Here is a 15,302-nt window from a genome sequence, read left to right as displayed (position 1 = left end):
TCGGTATCTTCAATAACAATTTAACCGTCTCCCATAAGCTCGATAATCCTGCTTCTGTTTACGTCGCAGAATTAGCTGCAATTCAGTGCACCCTAGGGATTATCGAAAAAATGCCCACGGACCATTATTTCATCTTTACGGACAGTCTCAGTTCCATTGAGGCTCTCCGATCGATGAAAGATGTTAAGCACTCTCCGTATTTCCTGGGGAAAATACGGGAACATCTGAGTGCTTTATCCGAAAAATCTACTCAGATTACCTTAGCGTGGGTCCCTTCTCACTGCTCGATACCGGGTAATGAGAAAGCGGACTCTTTGGCTAAGGTGGGCGCAACAAACGGTGATATTTATGAAAGACCAATTGCCTTTAATGAATTTTTCGCATTTGTACGTCAGAATACGATCATCAGTTGGCAAAATGCTTGGACCAGAGGGGAATTGGGAAGGTGGTTACATTCCATTATACCCAAGGTATCGACGAACCCGTGGTTCAAGGGGTTGGATGTAGGTCGGGATTTCATTTGCGTGATGTCCCGGCTTATGTCCAATCACTATAGATTTGACGCGCTCCTCCGTCGTGTTGGGCTCGGGGAAAGTGGTATCTGTGCCTGTGGTGAAGGTTATCACGACATAGAGCATGTGGTTTGGTCATGCCCTGTACACCGTGACGCCAGGTCTAAATTAATAGCTTCCCTGCAGGCCGAGGGTAGACAGCCGGCTGTTCCTGTTCGTGATGTCTTGGCGAGCCGTGACCTATCCTACATGTCCCTTATATACGTTTTCCTGAAATCCATCCACGCCCCAGTCTAGTCCCGTTCCCCTCCGTCTACACCCAACAAAACGACAAGAACACGTTTGAACCTTAAGCACAAAACCAGCAACCAGACCCCGCACAATAGAACCAGGACCCAAGGACTACGAGCCTCTGTCCCAACTCACGACATCGTGGCTCAGCAGAACGAATCCATACATGCCATTCGACGATTATCAGACGACCATTGAACAACAAAACACTGATTGGAAATCCCATGCTAGTTTTAAGTTAGACTTAATTTCAGCTCGTAGTCGGCAGCGAGGATAAAAAATTTGCTTTAGTTTTTATGTCATCAGATATAATTGGCGCCGTTAAACATTAAATTGTATTTGTGCCGTGTCAAATAAATGTTATGTGAAGAAAAAAAAAAAAAACAAGCGTCTTTTTGCAGAGTCGGGTAGATTCTTCAACAAGTTGAATTTTATTCTATCTAACCTTGGAGCCTTATTGTTGCACGACAGGAGAGCCATTGAAAATTCCAACATCGAAAATGGAGGCCCTTCCGTAGTTACTAAAAACGCGTCGCGAAAGGTTTTCTGTTCCGGTACAGAGTCCGGACAGACCTTTTTGGCAAAATCGAGTATCCAGCGATCTGAATACTCCTCACTCTCATTTGAAACGTTACGATTCCGCATGCGCCTGGCGGTATCCCAAAGAGTGCTCATCGCTGTTTCCCTCGACAACGCGTTTACAAACCGCCGCCAGTATCCGCGTTTTTTCGCTTTCTTTAGGCTCGTCATCTGCCTGTTCCTGTACTGCCTGTACCTCGTACCTTCGAAGCAGATTAACAGAGCCGTACTTTCGGTAGTCCTTATACGCCGAGGACCTTCGCGCGTACAGTTCAGAGCACTCTTTGTCCCACCACTTGGTAGGAGGACGCTGTCTAATCGTTACCCCGGGTATCGGTTTCGTCTGAGCTCGAGTCGCGGCATCGATGATCAAGCCAGAAATGAACGCGTATTCTTCCTCCGGAGGAAGTTCTTCGTGAGACTCGATGGATTCCGCAATAATCGTCTCATAAGACTTCCAATCAATATTACGTTTGAGGTCGTATGAAATATTGATTGGATCCGGGGGAGTTGAACCATTAGCAATTGGAATAACAATTGGAAGATGATCACTACCGTGGGTATCATTGATTACTTTCCACTGGCAATCTAACGCTAGTGATGTCGAGGAAAGGGATAGGTCAAGCACGCTTTCACGTACTGGAGGATTAGGTACACGTGTCGCTTCCCCAGTGTTCAAAAGTGTCACAAGGCAAAGATCTTTTCCATCCATGTTGGTTTGAATGGCAACGACTTCAATACTCGAGATCGAGGGGAGGTTGATTCTGAAGAAGGAATAGCACTTTTTGATCCCTAAAAGTACCCCTCCACCGTGTGAGTCTCGATCTCGACGAATAATGTTAAAATCGTGGAAATTCAGTTGATCGTTTGAATTGAGAAAGGTTTCATAGAGCGCAAATGCGTCCCAATTGTATGTATTTATCAAATGAGAAAATAAATCAAATTTGGGGATGATACTTCTGCAATTCCACTGTAATACAGTGATAAAATTCATAACCTCTTTCGCCGTATTAGTCATCGAAAGATATAATAGCTGAAATGAGGGGCCAAGTAGCTGCTAGCTGCTTCAAAAAGGTTTTCACTGTAGGAAGGAGGGCAAGAAGAGATATTTTGTAGGGGATCTGGTATGTTGAATGCTTTAAATATCCAGTCCACAATATCAGAAAATTTTATGAACCCTGTTTCTTTTTGATCTTCTGATCGAGAAATGGGTGCACGAGGGGTTTTTGGTGCCCCAGGAAGCGGTGGGTACTCCTGGTTTGATTTAAAATTAAAACCGGGAGGTACTTGCTTCGGTTTTTCTTCACCGCTTCCTTTTTGTGTTGGCTTATTGGTCATTCCGCTAGAGTTATCTTGCGACCTTTGCGAGAAAGATTAGGAGAGTTGATCATTCTCCTCTCCCTAGATCCTTCTGGCATGGCATAAGAACACCCTTCGACGGGATCGTCAGAGGTACCCTCATCGGTTGGCAAAAAGGAAAAAATGTTTCCTGTCGAGAGTGGCTCAGCCCTTTTAAGCATTTCTGCAAAAGAGCGCTTTGATCGTTCCTTGAGGGAACGCTTAATTTTTTTTTCTCGCGCTGTTTGTACGTGGGACACGCCGAAAGGTCATGCCGAGTTCCCTCGCAGTAAAGACACTTTTCAGTATCCTCACTGCAAGCGGTCTCAGCATGGTTGCCTCCGCACTTGCTGCAGCGTGCCTTGTTGCAGCAGTAGGTGGCTGTATGACCTAACTGCTTGCGGTTTTGGCAATGCATTACTCTTCTACCTAAAACCGTATTTTAATTAGTCTTAGAGCATGGCATATTGATGATTCCCGTGTTGCCAAAACCTACCAAACGGTTTTTTTTCCAAAACTCTTGCAAGAATCCTATTATTCAACTGATGACAAATCAATTTGTGAGCTCGACACGACTGGCTGGTTATATCAATATCGATTCATTAAGATGAAACATGCTTTTTTGTCACAGTTCCTACGATTTTTTACTGAGATTATTCAACCTTTTAGTTTCCATGTTATAGTTTTCTTCAACAACGAACTATCCCTTTTATGATATGCGCATAATGTAGAAAAACTTAAAAAAACACACAAGCTTATATGCTAACCGATATGCTAGTAAAGTTTTTTTAGGATCTGCATCAGCATTAAACACTTGGAGAGTTGTTGATTTTCTCTTTTCTATTAAGCTTGTATTACTACAGTTCCTGTGCTTCGATTTTTTGAAGAATAAGTTTAAAAAATGTAAATATGATTACTACAAAAACAGTACACAACCGTACGCGTCAGCAGACTTCAAATTATAACATCAACAACGTCTTTGGAACTTTTCATCAATTTTCATCACGTAAAACAAAATGATAAAATCATTAAAAACTAGTACATTTTAGCTAGTAACGCAACAAGGCATGATGGCTGTTGCATTCGAAACAATTATTAAAGCTATTAACATTTAAAATTATCCACCTTCAAAACGTTTCAAGTTCATTTCAGTATTGCAATTTTTTTAAATGCAAATTACAATACTTTCCACAGTTCACGCACAAAAACAAAGTTGTTGTAATTTAAAGTAGTTGTGGTAGTACCTAGCCGTTTGATCGGCAAGTTATCTATCGCATGCACATTTCTTAGCCAATGTCTTTGAACCACTTCTGGATGTATAGTTTTCAACCAAGTTTCTGATAATACTTTGAGGCATTTTTCTCTAGTCTATATTATATTTTTAGAATAGTACCTTCTTCCATTCCCAGACCGTGGTCAATTGCAAACGACGTTGGTAAGTGAACAAAATATCGAAAAAGCGCACATTTTGTTTGAGTGACATCAATCATTTGACCGTGCGTGTATTCGTCTGTCATGGCGCAAAGTGGCTCGACGGCCAATTGCACAGCACAGAATCATTTGCTCGACAAACTGCTTTTTCATCTTATACCTACTAAGTTTACTCGTGCGTTCCATCGTCCAGAGCCAGTTACAACTTGCCTCTCTCACGATATAGTCTAGTGCCATTTTTATATTTAATAGTTTTACCGTTGTATCATCAATATTCAGTTTGGCGTTGTTTTTTGCGAGATTTTTGTTTGTTCTTTAAAAAGAGTTTTTTTTTGGGAGTACCGAGCATTTTCTACTCAGATATGTCATAGTTATTATGATTAAATATGGCAGCTTTATTTTTCCCGTATATTCATGGAATCAATTGGGGATAACTTCTGAGGTTAAATGTCTGCGTCGATGAGTAAATTAACTATTCCGCAAATGCACAAGTTAAAAGTCAGTTTTCAGACATAGCTAAAAAACTACACGCGGTCGGTAGCCAGTTCAAGTATTGTAACGCTTGAATGCGATGATTGGAGGCAACACGCCAGCATATCAACCGATTAAAAACAAGCAGTGGGAGAAGTTTAAAGTCCAACACAGACTGCGCCCCTCCGGTAGCAACTTGGCTGTCGTACCGAATCCATGAGGCTTCGGTAGGATGCTCGAATAACATGCATAAGTTTGGTCAATTAACAAGTTCAATACAGATGAAACGTATTTTTATTGGAAAAAAATTTTTCATAGGTACCAATTAAAAAATTTTACACAAGTAAAGTGAATGAAACAGCAAATAAAATGTCCACTTATTGATATTCAGAACATCGAATCAATTACGAGGCTAAATATAAGAATTCAATTAACCTCCTAGAAAAGAACGACGTTTACTTACAAAATTTTGCACATCCACGAACACAATATTATCGTATCTATTGAACACTTTGTTAACTTCCAGGGACATATGAATTTTCGACTATCTTTACTGTAGAATAAAATTGGCGGTAATAGTTTTTTATTATTGTATACAAAACAACATTGACTAATGGTATTATCCTGACATGCACTGCGTAAAAGCACGACTGCTTTTGTGAGAAAATTCGATACGACACAGGGTATAAAGTTAAGGGACTTGCGTGCTGGATGTTCTCCTCTTGCACGCACACATGCCCATTAACGAACGGATGCCGAAGGTTTGACATAAGAACAGAGCGAACAGGATGTTTACCATCCTGATACGGTGGTGTTGGGGCTTGCTATCAACAGTAAGCTTGAATTCAGAATCAACAATTGAGTAAACGGTTATGGACGCTTTCGCATGTTGATTTGAGAGGGATTTTTCGGCTTTAAAAGGATTAGATGAATGATCCGGTAAATTTCGTGTGAAATAGAAGGCTGGTGTTAGAACAACCGCGCTACCCTTTTGCCCACTGCATTACCGTGTAGATGCGACTGTGAGAGTTCATTGAATTAACTTAAGTAGTTGACGTGGTGTTCCTACGGTAATCACAATCAATGCAAGGAAACGATGAAACGATGAACGCCAAATAACCTATGGTTAATTGCAGTCAGAGCCGAATTTACGATTGTGGGGCCCGGGCCCAGTTTTAAGTGGGGGCCCTAAAATAAAACAACCTTTTTTGGTATCGTACGAATTAAAAACATTTATTTGTTATTACCAAAAATTTTCTTACGAGTTTTTTTCTTGCAGAGAACTTATTAAATAAATATTCACATTAACCTCCTTCAGTATAGCGTACTCGCAACTCAACAATGCTAAGTTTGATAGCCTTCCATTCTTCATAGTCGTACGCAACCTATTTTTAATCAGTTTCGTCTTCGAAAAAGACCTTTCCCCAGTTGCGTTCGAGATCATTAAACTCAAATAAATCCGCAAGGCAATTTCAGCGCTTACAAATACGTTTTGCATATCGTTGTTCACAATCATATTGTATAAATGTAATTCTAATGAACTATTCTCTGGACTATGAAATTGCTTAGCGAACGAAAAAAGCTGAGCTTACTCGTTTTCCATCCATTTTTCAGATCATCCGGATAGGCAGCCACCCTTAAATCCGGCTCTGATTGCAGTTAAGGTTACGTTCCCATTCCCGGTGATATATTTCCAAGGGTTGAAAAATATAATGGATAGAAATAACTTTTTAATTATTCATCCAATTTTTTTGCTGTCAAAAAAGAATTGTGTTATATAAATCGTATATTTAAATAAATCTATGTTTGTTACTGGGGAATCACAAATAACTCACGAAAAAGCGTGTTTTCATGAAAAAACTAAAATTTTTAACCATAACATTGAAATATCTCAACAAGTCGCCAAGCAGTTTATGATTGGAAATTACTGTTAAAATCATTGTTCGCGCCAAAACTCTCGCCGCAGCTGGGCATGACTGTCGCCCGTAAGTGACCAGCTGAGGCCTAAGCGACGCCGATTGCGCACGCTCATTCTGTGGGTTTGTTTACCGCTCGATAATGCTGCCCACTGCTCGGCAGCCTATAAAAGGGCTCTCCACGGCAGCGCCAGTGTTCAAGTAAATTCTCTATAAGGCCGTTTACATACTGGCGCGTTCTGCATTGCGGAGACGGTTTGCCTTGCCGTAGGTTAATGTACAGCGCTAAGTAGAGCTGTACATTAATCCACGACAAGGTGAACCGACTCCGCAGCGCAGGACGCGCCAGTTTTCGGCCTAATTTGAAAAGTGTCAGTGTTCATTCGTTCAGTTTCGCTTAGTTACCTACGGTACATTTATGTCGGCCGTTGCGCCTAGTGGCCGTAAGTCGCATAGCTACTCGGCTCATTGCCAGTAGCTATCGTTGTGATTAAAGACAAATATATTGTTAAATTAAACACCCGGTTTTTTATTCTAAGTGTCCCAGAAAATCCTCCCGTTCCACCTGTCCGCGCGCAGCATTCGTCCGTAAGTGCTTTGGGCCGTGATTGCCCTGATGGTGACGCGTTAACGTGCGAGTTTACCGCTGATTAAAAAATAACACAACGTAGGGTAAGCGCCAACATAAAATTGGTGCCGTGACCAGGATCGCAAACTGGTAGTGCTCGAGAAACCTGCGCGTGTTTCCTTAGCTCGTCATCAAGGAAAAGACTAGCGTTTTCATACAGTGGCGAAGAACAATGACAGATTGCTGCTTGCGGCGATGTTCGCCGCACTTGATAAGTTGCTTTCTATTCTGTTTCCACATTCAAGCATTCAACGCATGACGCGCGACCAATATTAAAGCAATATACTGAGCCTGTGATGTATCTGTGTGTTTAGTGTTCTTACTCAGTTATTTAAATGTTGCTACTGTCTGTATGAGTGAGAGAGGAGTTTGACTTCGGGTCTTTTCACAAACTACTTACTCTACTTTACTTTGTTGGCTAACGGATCGTTCGCCGGTCTAGGGCCGAACGAATTAGAGATGTCCAGCTTCTTCTGTCTTGGGCAGCCGTTATCCAGTCTCCTCGTACACCAGCAGATCGTGCATTTTCTTCCACCGCGTGTGAGGCCTACCACGGAGTCGATGGCCTCTTCCTGGTTCTCTACTGAAGATAGTTTTGGCGGCTTTCTCGTCTGGCATTCTGGATACATGTCCAGTCCACTGAAGCCTGCCCCGCTGTATTATCTTCACTATATCAGCATTTTTGTATACCTGTTACAGCTCGTGATTCATGCGTCTGCGCCACACTCCATCTTCCGGTTTACCGCCAAGTATCGATCGCAGGAAGTTTGGCTACATAGGGATGTGAAATGGAAATCTAAAACCGTAAAAAGTGAAAAATATGTCCAATTTCAAATACTAATAAATCGGTTAGTATTCGATGGATTTCCTCCGTTACTGCAGCAATAGATTGGAAAACCTTCTAAGATTCTTCCCAAATAAAGATAATTGTAATTTTATTATTCAAACTATTGTACTATTGAAAATATTCAAGCCTTGTCAAAACGGAGAATTCGACCTCTGATTGGTTGTTATATGATTGCTTCCCAAGCACGGCCGACAGAATCATATACCTTGCAATTTAAAATATGCTATTTGGCCTATATAAAAGCCTGTTTCAGCCGAAGCCGCTTATAATAGTTCTAGACAGCGACAACAGCAGTCCTCCCTTAGCAGCAGCAGTAGCAGTGCAGTGGATACCAGCGATAGCGGATAGCGACCACAGCTGTGACATAACAATGGATAGCGCACTAGTTGCAGCGGATCTCAGCATCGATAGCAGCTGGGCCAGCTAATGCAGGAACAGCGGATACCAATGGCAGCGTATAGCGGTCACAACTGTGGCATGACTACAGATAGCGTAGCAGTTGCAGCGGGTATCAGCATCGATAGCAGCTGATGCAGTGAGGCAGTTTAGTGAAATGTCTCTGTGCGATAGCGGGCACTAGTAAATGCATTCAATGAAAAATTGACTTATTTTGACAACATGTGAGCCTTGTAGTTTTGAGTGTTAAATCAGATTTTCACTGTTTATTTTATCACAAAGAATACTTCATTCGCACTTTCAGTGGTAACGCAAAGATGTGATCGGCATCTTATCCGATATTGAATTGAACAACAAATTGTCCTTTTCAGGATGAAATAAAAGCCTGATTGAAGAGTTAATATTTTCTAATAAGTTAATTTACATTTTTAAATTTATAAAACACGGTGCACCCACAGACCGTTATTATAAAAAAATGCACCAAAGAATCTGTGTACACCATTCGATTCGTTATGTTGCCCAGAATGTCTGCTCAAAATTTCAAAATCATCGAATGGTACATTTTTGAGTAATGCCCTTTTGAAGGTCGTAAAGTACAAAAAAGTGATATAATAACGACGAAATGCTTATTGTAAAGCACGTTTTTCAACAAGGGAACATTCATAAATGACGTAGCATTCGAGGGTGAGGAGGGGGTTTGCAGTTTTGTTACGAAAGGTGACGAGGGGAAGGGTGGGGGGTCAAGCCAAGCTACGTAGCAAATATTAAACTAAGAAACAAATTTGGATTTTTTCTGATTGTTCCTTTTCATGGCTGTTTTGTATGTTTAGGGTTATTTTTATTACTTCCTTGTCTTTTGTTGTTCATTTATGACACAAGGTATGTTTTTGATAATAAAATTCGCAAAAAAAAATATGTTGGGGGGGGGGGGTTGGTATAAAGCTACGTAATTATCTAGAGGGGGGTCTTGATTTTGTGACGAAATGCTACGATGGGGGAGGGGGGTGTCAAAAAAAGTCTAAATAAAGCTACGTAATTTATGGATGTTCCCCAATCATTTTATGAAATAACTTCCAAAATAGTTTCTACACTTTCCAAAAGTTATATTTCAAGACATTGACAATTGGTGGAAAGATTTATTTGAAAATTCCATAGTGCACAGTGGTCTAAACTCGAAAAATCGTGATCGTCCTAGATTTGACTGTGAAAAATTGGTTTCATGTACTCAATGTCTTCAGCAAAATTGTTCCATAGAACAAGGCCTTACTTTTGACGTCTTTAGTTTTTCGATCAATCCACCTAACAGTTAGATAAAAAAAATATTTTTTCTAAGTTTCAATATACCAGATCGCTTTCTTCAGCAAAGTTGTGAAAAATTTCAAAAGAAAAACAATTGCTGAATACTGCGATGTCCTATCTGTACGTTGGACATGACAAAATTGAGTTTTTTGTGGAACACCCCAACTTAAAATCAGTTTTTTGTCTATAGTTTTGTCTGTAATGGTCAAAACAATGCAAAATGTTCTAAGATTTTATGCATTCAACTAAGATTCCCTCAAGACTTTGTAAAATTTGTTGTTTTGACAATCACAGAAAAAATTATAGACAAAAAACTGATTTTCAAGTGGGGTGTTCCACAAAAAACTCTATTTCGTCGTGTCCAACGTACAGATAGGACATCACAGTATTCAGCAATTGTTTTTCTATTAAAACTTTCCACAACTTTGCTGAAAGAAACAATCTGGTATATTGAAAATAAGAAAAAATATTTTTTATCTAACTCTTAGGTAGATTGATCGAAAAACTAAAGACGCCAAAAGTAAGGCCTTGTTCTATGGAAAAATTTTGCTGAAGACATTGAGTACAGAAATCAATTTTTCACAGTCAAATCTAAGACGATCACGAGTTTTCGAGTTGAGACCACTGTGCACTGTGGGATTTTCAAATAAATCTCTCTTTAATTGTTAATGTCTTGAAATATAACCCTTGGAAAGTGTAGAAACTATTTTGGAAGTAATTTCATAAAATGGTGGTTGTAATACGTGCTTTACAATAAGTATTTCGTCGTTTTTATATCACTTTTTTGTACTTCACGACCTTCAAAAGGGCATTACTCAAAAATGTACCTTGCGGTCGTGGCTTTGCACACAACCCTCCTGTGTTTTTTTTTAAGGTGGCGGGAAAATCTGCGAACAAACACCTGAGAAGAGAACTCAGGGTGTGGGTATGAGACTAGGGGAGAGACACCTACTGATCCCTGTCAAGACCCACTAAAACCTCTCCAGTCTCCAGTCCTGGTCTGCCCGGAACGACGGTTAAGTATTACGTCGGGGAGTGGCTTTTGTGCGTGATGCATCCTCTTTACTCTTATAACCTCCTAGTAAACTACCTGGAGACTGTTAGTTAGCTACCATTGGCGTGTTGGTGGTTGACCCGCCACACACGTTGCAGCTTTAGGACCATCTGGGAGGCGGCCGCACAGGCACAGGGTGAGACAGGTGTCGTCGTGATTTGCCAGGAAAATCGACTTGACAATCCTATTCAGGCGCTACCGCTGCATTATTACCTGCAGCTCCGAGAATAGTGGACGGGACTGCTGCTTCCTGACATGTATGTCCATGTTCGCCAGGTACTTTTTCACTGTTTGGCCGGTTGCATCGACCTCCTGGCCAAGCGCGATGTAGCCGCTTTTCCCTCGGTCTTTCTCTTCAGCATCCTTTGGAGCTTCTTGTCGCTATTTTAGTATAATGTAGTGTTGTTTGGTCGCCTTATCAAGACGTCCACTCCAATAGAATCGAATGCGCACAAAAACAGTTTTTGTTATATGCACTAAGAAAACTAGGTTGGAATTTATTCCCTCTCCCTTGTTATGAATTGCGTTGCATGCTTATTAATATAGAAACGCTTGAAAAAAGAAGAGAAATTGCTTCGGTAACTCTTGTCAACGACTTAGTTTCACAACGCATAAGTTCGGAAAATTTGCTTGGAAAACTCAACTTTTATGCTCCTACACGCTCGCTCAAAAATTTTTGTATTAAATTCTCATAGAACACAATATGTCATGGCCGGGCCAATTAATAGTATGATGAGTCTTTTCAATAAATATTATGAAGTTATTGATTTAACGATGTCACGAAATGCTCGTAGAAAAATATTAAACACTAGAATTACATAACTATATTTGTGATGTTAGCAATAGGTTTTAAGATGTAGTCTACTATGATTGACGAAATAAACTTTGAATTAATATTACGTGATTGTTTCCCTTTCATGAATCCGGTCATTTAAAAACATCATCGAATCAACAACAAACAATAAGACATTGGGTTTGTTAGAAACAATTTAAATTTACCTACGACTCTGGTTTTATTCATATGCATTCGGCTCCACGTTACTGGCACCAACGTCAGTAAATCCTGTTGCAACAAGGCTCGCTATTGGCTGTTGCGTTTGCTGACAGTGATTAGTAGAGACAGTGGTAATTCGCGGCAAAAAATTGGAAATTCGCGGGAGACAAAATAGAAAATATTCAAAATTCACGGTAATTTCGCGGTAACCTTTTCCTTCAGCGGATACACAGAGGTGATTTTCTGGTAGAAACAAGAAACAAATGTTTTATTTAATTTATTATACGGTCATTAAAACGTACGATCCATGGAATTTTTGAAAAGGCTTGTTTGTACTTTGTTCATCTTGCAACTCCGATTCGACTGCACACTTTGGAATTCTGTCATGCAGGTCACAACCGTAAGCGAACCGTCCGAAGACAATTCAACCCAGGCTGACAAATTCGCATTGTAAGAGAGCAGTAATACTGTTTCATCTCCTTGGTTACGTAGGAAAAGGCTTCCCGTTGTCATCGAGATGCCCAATAATCTTCAGCTTTGTGTGTATTGCTGGTTACCATGAATTTCGCAGGTTTCAAATTGGTATGTTTCATGATGGACATCAATTGTTGCTGTTTATCATTACTTTCGCGGCATTTCGCGAATTTTTTGTAAATTTCGCGGCCGATGCTGGATTTCGCGGAATTCGCGGCTTCCACGAAATCGCGATTTACCACTGTCCCTAGTGATTAGGGAGGCACTAGCCTTTGATACGCACCGGCTCGCGAAAGTAAGCAGCGGTTTTTTGAACGCCCAAAACGGATCGTTAGCCCGAAGCCGAAGTTAACCGAAACATCACAATTTTGTGTGTATGATACATATTTTGATTCCGATCTCTGTCCATGTATTAATTGTACAACTGATGCGTTATGCATTTCACGCATTTTTTGTGCGAAAGCAGAGCAATCATTGTGCGTTCTGAAAGGACACATTGGATGATTAAAGCTTGAACTTTTGCCAATACGAATCGAATGAAACTAGTTAGTCATCATTGCACTTTGCGAAGAGATCTAGCACTTCTGACATGTGAAACCTAGTTTTTTTTTCACAAATATGTGAAACCTAGTTGCCAAATTGGCGTTTCTATCGCTTATCTCTCCCTCTGAGTATTTCTAGTTGCCACAAAGGAGTACGTTCTGACAGTTAGACAATAAATTCAGACATATTGATTAAAGACCATTTAGAAAGAACGGTGCGTGGGTGCACGGATTGTAAACTAGGAATACTAATTGTCCACCTCACAAAGTGCGTTGAATGTATGGGAATGCGGGACAAAAACCATTCTAGTAATTTTTTCAATTGATGTCACATGAAAAATTTTCAGTACCTATGAGAGCTACTATTTGTGAAATTGACAAATGTCAAATGCGTAATCGAAAAAATGTCTCAAATGCCATTTTTTTGTACAGAAGCATGAAATGATAATTTTCCTCGAATATTGTTCATTTCGAGTTAAAAGGCTTTAAACGCATATTTAAACAATTTCTAGGTGACGAAAAAGTGACCTAAACGCCATCACAATTAGTTTTTATTTTTATTTTTATTTGATTCCCTATCATTTATGTTTTTATACGGTTTACTCTTGCACAAAATGTGAACATCATTAAACCAGGAATCTTTTATGTGTTTTACATATAAATTACGAGTTATACGAAAAAATAAGGGACAGATCATTTTCAGAGTTTCAAGGATATTCCAAATTTGAAGAAACAGTGAAACTCAGTGAGGCGCCTTGGGGTACTCTGTTGACGATCGATTTTAAATCAAAAGTGTCTTTTCTTTTAAGCCTAAAGGCCCAAATACGCACACGGCGTAATGATACCTGCTCCATACAAATTAGAGGGCGTGATCAAGCCTTCCGTTTAGACGCCTTCTAGCCAGAACCTTCCATTTTCGCCTTCTAGCGAAGACGGCTGCCTAACGCCTTCTACTGCGCACTTGACTGCCTTCCGTGTAGACGCATCGTTCCTTCCACACGGCGCATTTTTTTGCAAAAATTAACAATTGTCTTGGTTTGTTGGTTTGGGTTAGCAGTCGACAGTTGATTAAAGCAAGATGGGTTTATTCGGCATTCGTCATGAATAAGCCAAAAATGATACGGTATACATTTGACAACGATTACTTTAAGCAAAACACAAAACATACACAATATATGGCCTCCCACAAAAAAGGGGCATAAAAGGGTACATGCGAGCATTCCTTCACCTATTTTTTTCGTTTCAAAAGGAATACAAACCGACAAACGCAACTACCACCGTGAGAGTTAGTGTTTTCAACTGTCAAAGGCATTTTCTAGCAGGACTCGGCAACCGCAGCTGTCATTACTTTGGAATTGACATGTGGGGAAACACCCTGTCTCCGTGTAAGCTCGTGAAGTTCTAACCGCCCGTACTGCGCCTGTCTTCTCTTCCCCGAATGAATGGTTCCGATTTTCCACTTACGATCGTGCAGCTTTCGTTCAGGGCACAGCAGTATTAGTTGAGATAGAAGCGAGAAACGGTTATTCTCCTGTTTAGTTGGTCGATTCGAAAAAAAAGTTTGAAATGCAAAAAAAGTTTGATCAAATAGTTATTCGGTTCTAGTTGTTCTGTTGTTATCGTCGATTATATATAGTTTTTGTTAAAAAAGGAGTAATTATTGATAGGTTTTTCATACCAGAATGTGTCCCTCACCTCATACGCAATCAAAATCATAAAGTGTGAAAATCTAAAGGGTTACTGGGGGTATTGAGGTGTGATTCAAGTGAAAAAAATATAAGTTCCTTCAATTCTCTACGCTGTTCAATCGCCCAGTGAAAAAATGAGGTTTTTAAAACGAATTAGTTGAAGGGTAAGAAAATTGCGACGGTCCTTGGAAATTTGACCGCAGTGGCTGAAAAGAAGGAGGAGCTTTAGTCAGTCAGCAGTTGTGCCGCTCCTCCGAAGTGAGTGTCACCTGCAATATGAGATGTGTTGAATGCGGGATGCGAGACAAATAAAACTGATAATGGGATTAAACGTGGAAACCTACTGTTTAATGCGGTTACAAAACACCAAATCTCGTTCATTCAGAAAATCATCAGCAGCAGCAGCAGAACGAGGCACATCGAATGAGTTCTCATTTTCAGCTGGAAAGGTATGTAGTATGCAGGGAAATTTATTAACCACCCAGTCACACACACACTTGTGTACGTCCACCCACTCTCCTTTGCTAATTAGTTTATTCAATGGATTTTTTTGACTAAAGCATTGTACGCATATCCTTGAAACATTTATCGCACCAAGGGCTCGCGAAGTGCACGCAAACGGCATTCTCAGGCAGGGCATTCTTCCTCTTTGTCTCAGAATATTAGTGGCGTTCGATTGTTGGAAGTTAGCGTTTGTATTTGTGCTTGTGACAAATGTAACCGTGTGTAAAAGTCGATAAAACGATGTTATTAAACTGCCGCAGAGAGGACCACAGAGTATGGAAATAAAAAATCGACCGCATGGTATCATGCGAATCGCATAGATTTTTACTAGAACATGC

At 40.3% G+C, this 15,302-nt stretch overlaps 2 protein-coding genes across 6 annotated transcripts in view; one reads left to right on the top strand and one right to left on the bottom strand.

Moving 5' to 3' along the window:
• The window catches only part of LOC129729739 (uncharacterized), a 30,216-nt gene extending 24,935 nt beyond the window's left edge, over positions 1–5,281 (bottom strand). The window contains exon 1 of one of the 2 annotated variants that reach the window (XM_055688532.1): positions 5,086–5,281. In XM_055688532.1, coding sequence (XP_055544507.1) covers positions 5,086–5,099 — 14 coding nt within the window. In that variant the 5' untranslated portion in view covers positions 5,100–5,281. The remainder of the gene's footprint in view (positions 1–5,085) is intronic. The other variant, XM_055688531.1, reaches the window with a different exon arrangement.
• An 8,970-nt stretch (positions 5,282–14,251) lies between these two features.
• LOC129729734 (potassium voltage-gated channel protein eag) overlaps positions 14,252–15,302 on the top strand; it is an 82,478-nt gene continuing 81,427 nt past the window's right edge. For 3 of the 4 annotated variants that reach the window (XM_055688525.1, XM_055688524.1, XM_055688523.1), the window contains exon 1: positions 14,253–14,909. The gene's annotated coding sequence lies outside the window, so the exon portion shown is untranslated. Of the gene's footprint in view, positions 14,910–15,302 lie in introns of all 4 variants that reach the window. The other variant, XM_055688527.1, reaches the window with a different exon arrangement.

Source organism: Wyeomyia smithii, chromosome 3 (genome assembly GCF_029784165.1).
Source record: "Wyeomyia smithii strain HCP4-BCI-WySm-NY-G18 chromosome 3, ASM2978416v1, whole genome shotgun sequence".
NCBI lineage: Eukaryota > Metazoa > Arthropoda > Insecta > Diptera > Culicidae > Wyeomyia > Wyeomyia smithii.
Note: the sequence above shows the minus strand (reverse complement) of the source record. Positions and strands in the feature narration are given on the sequence as shown.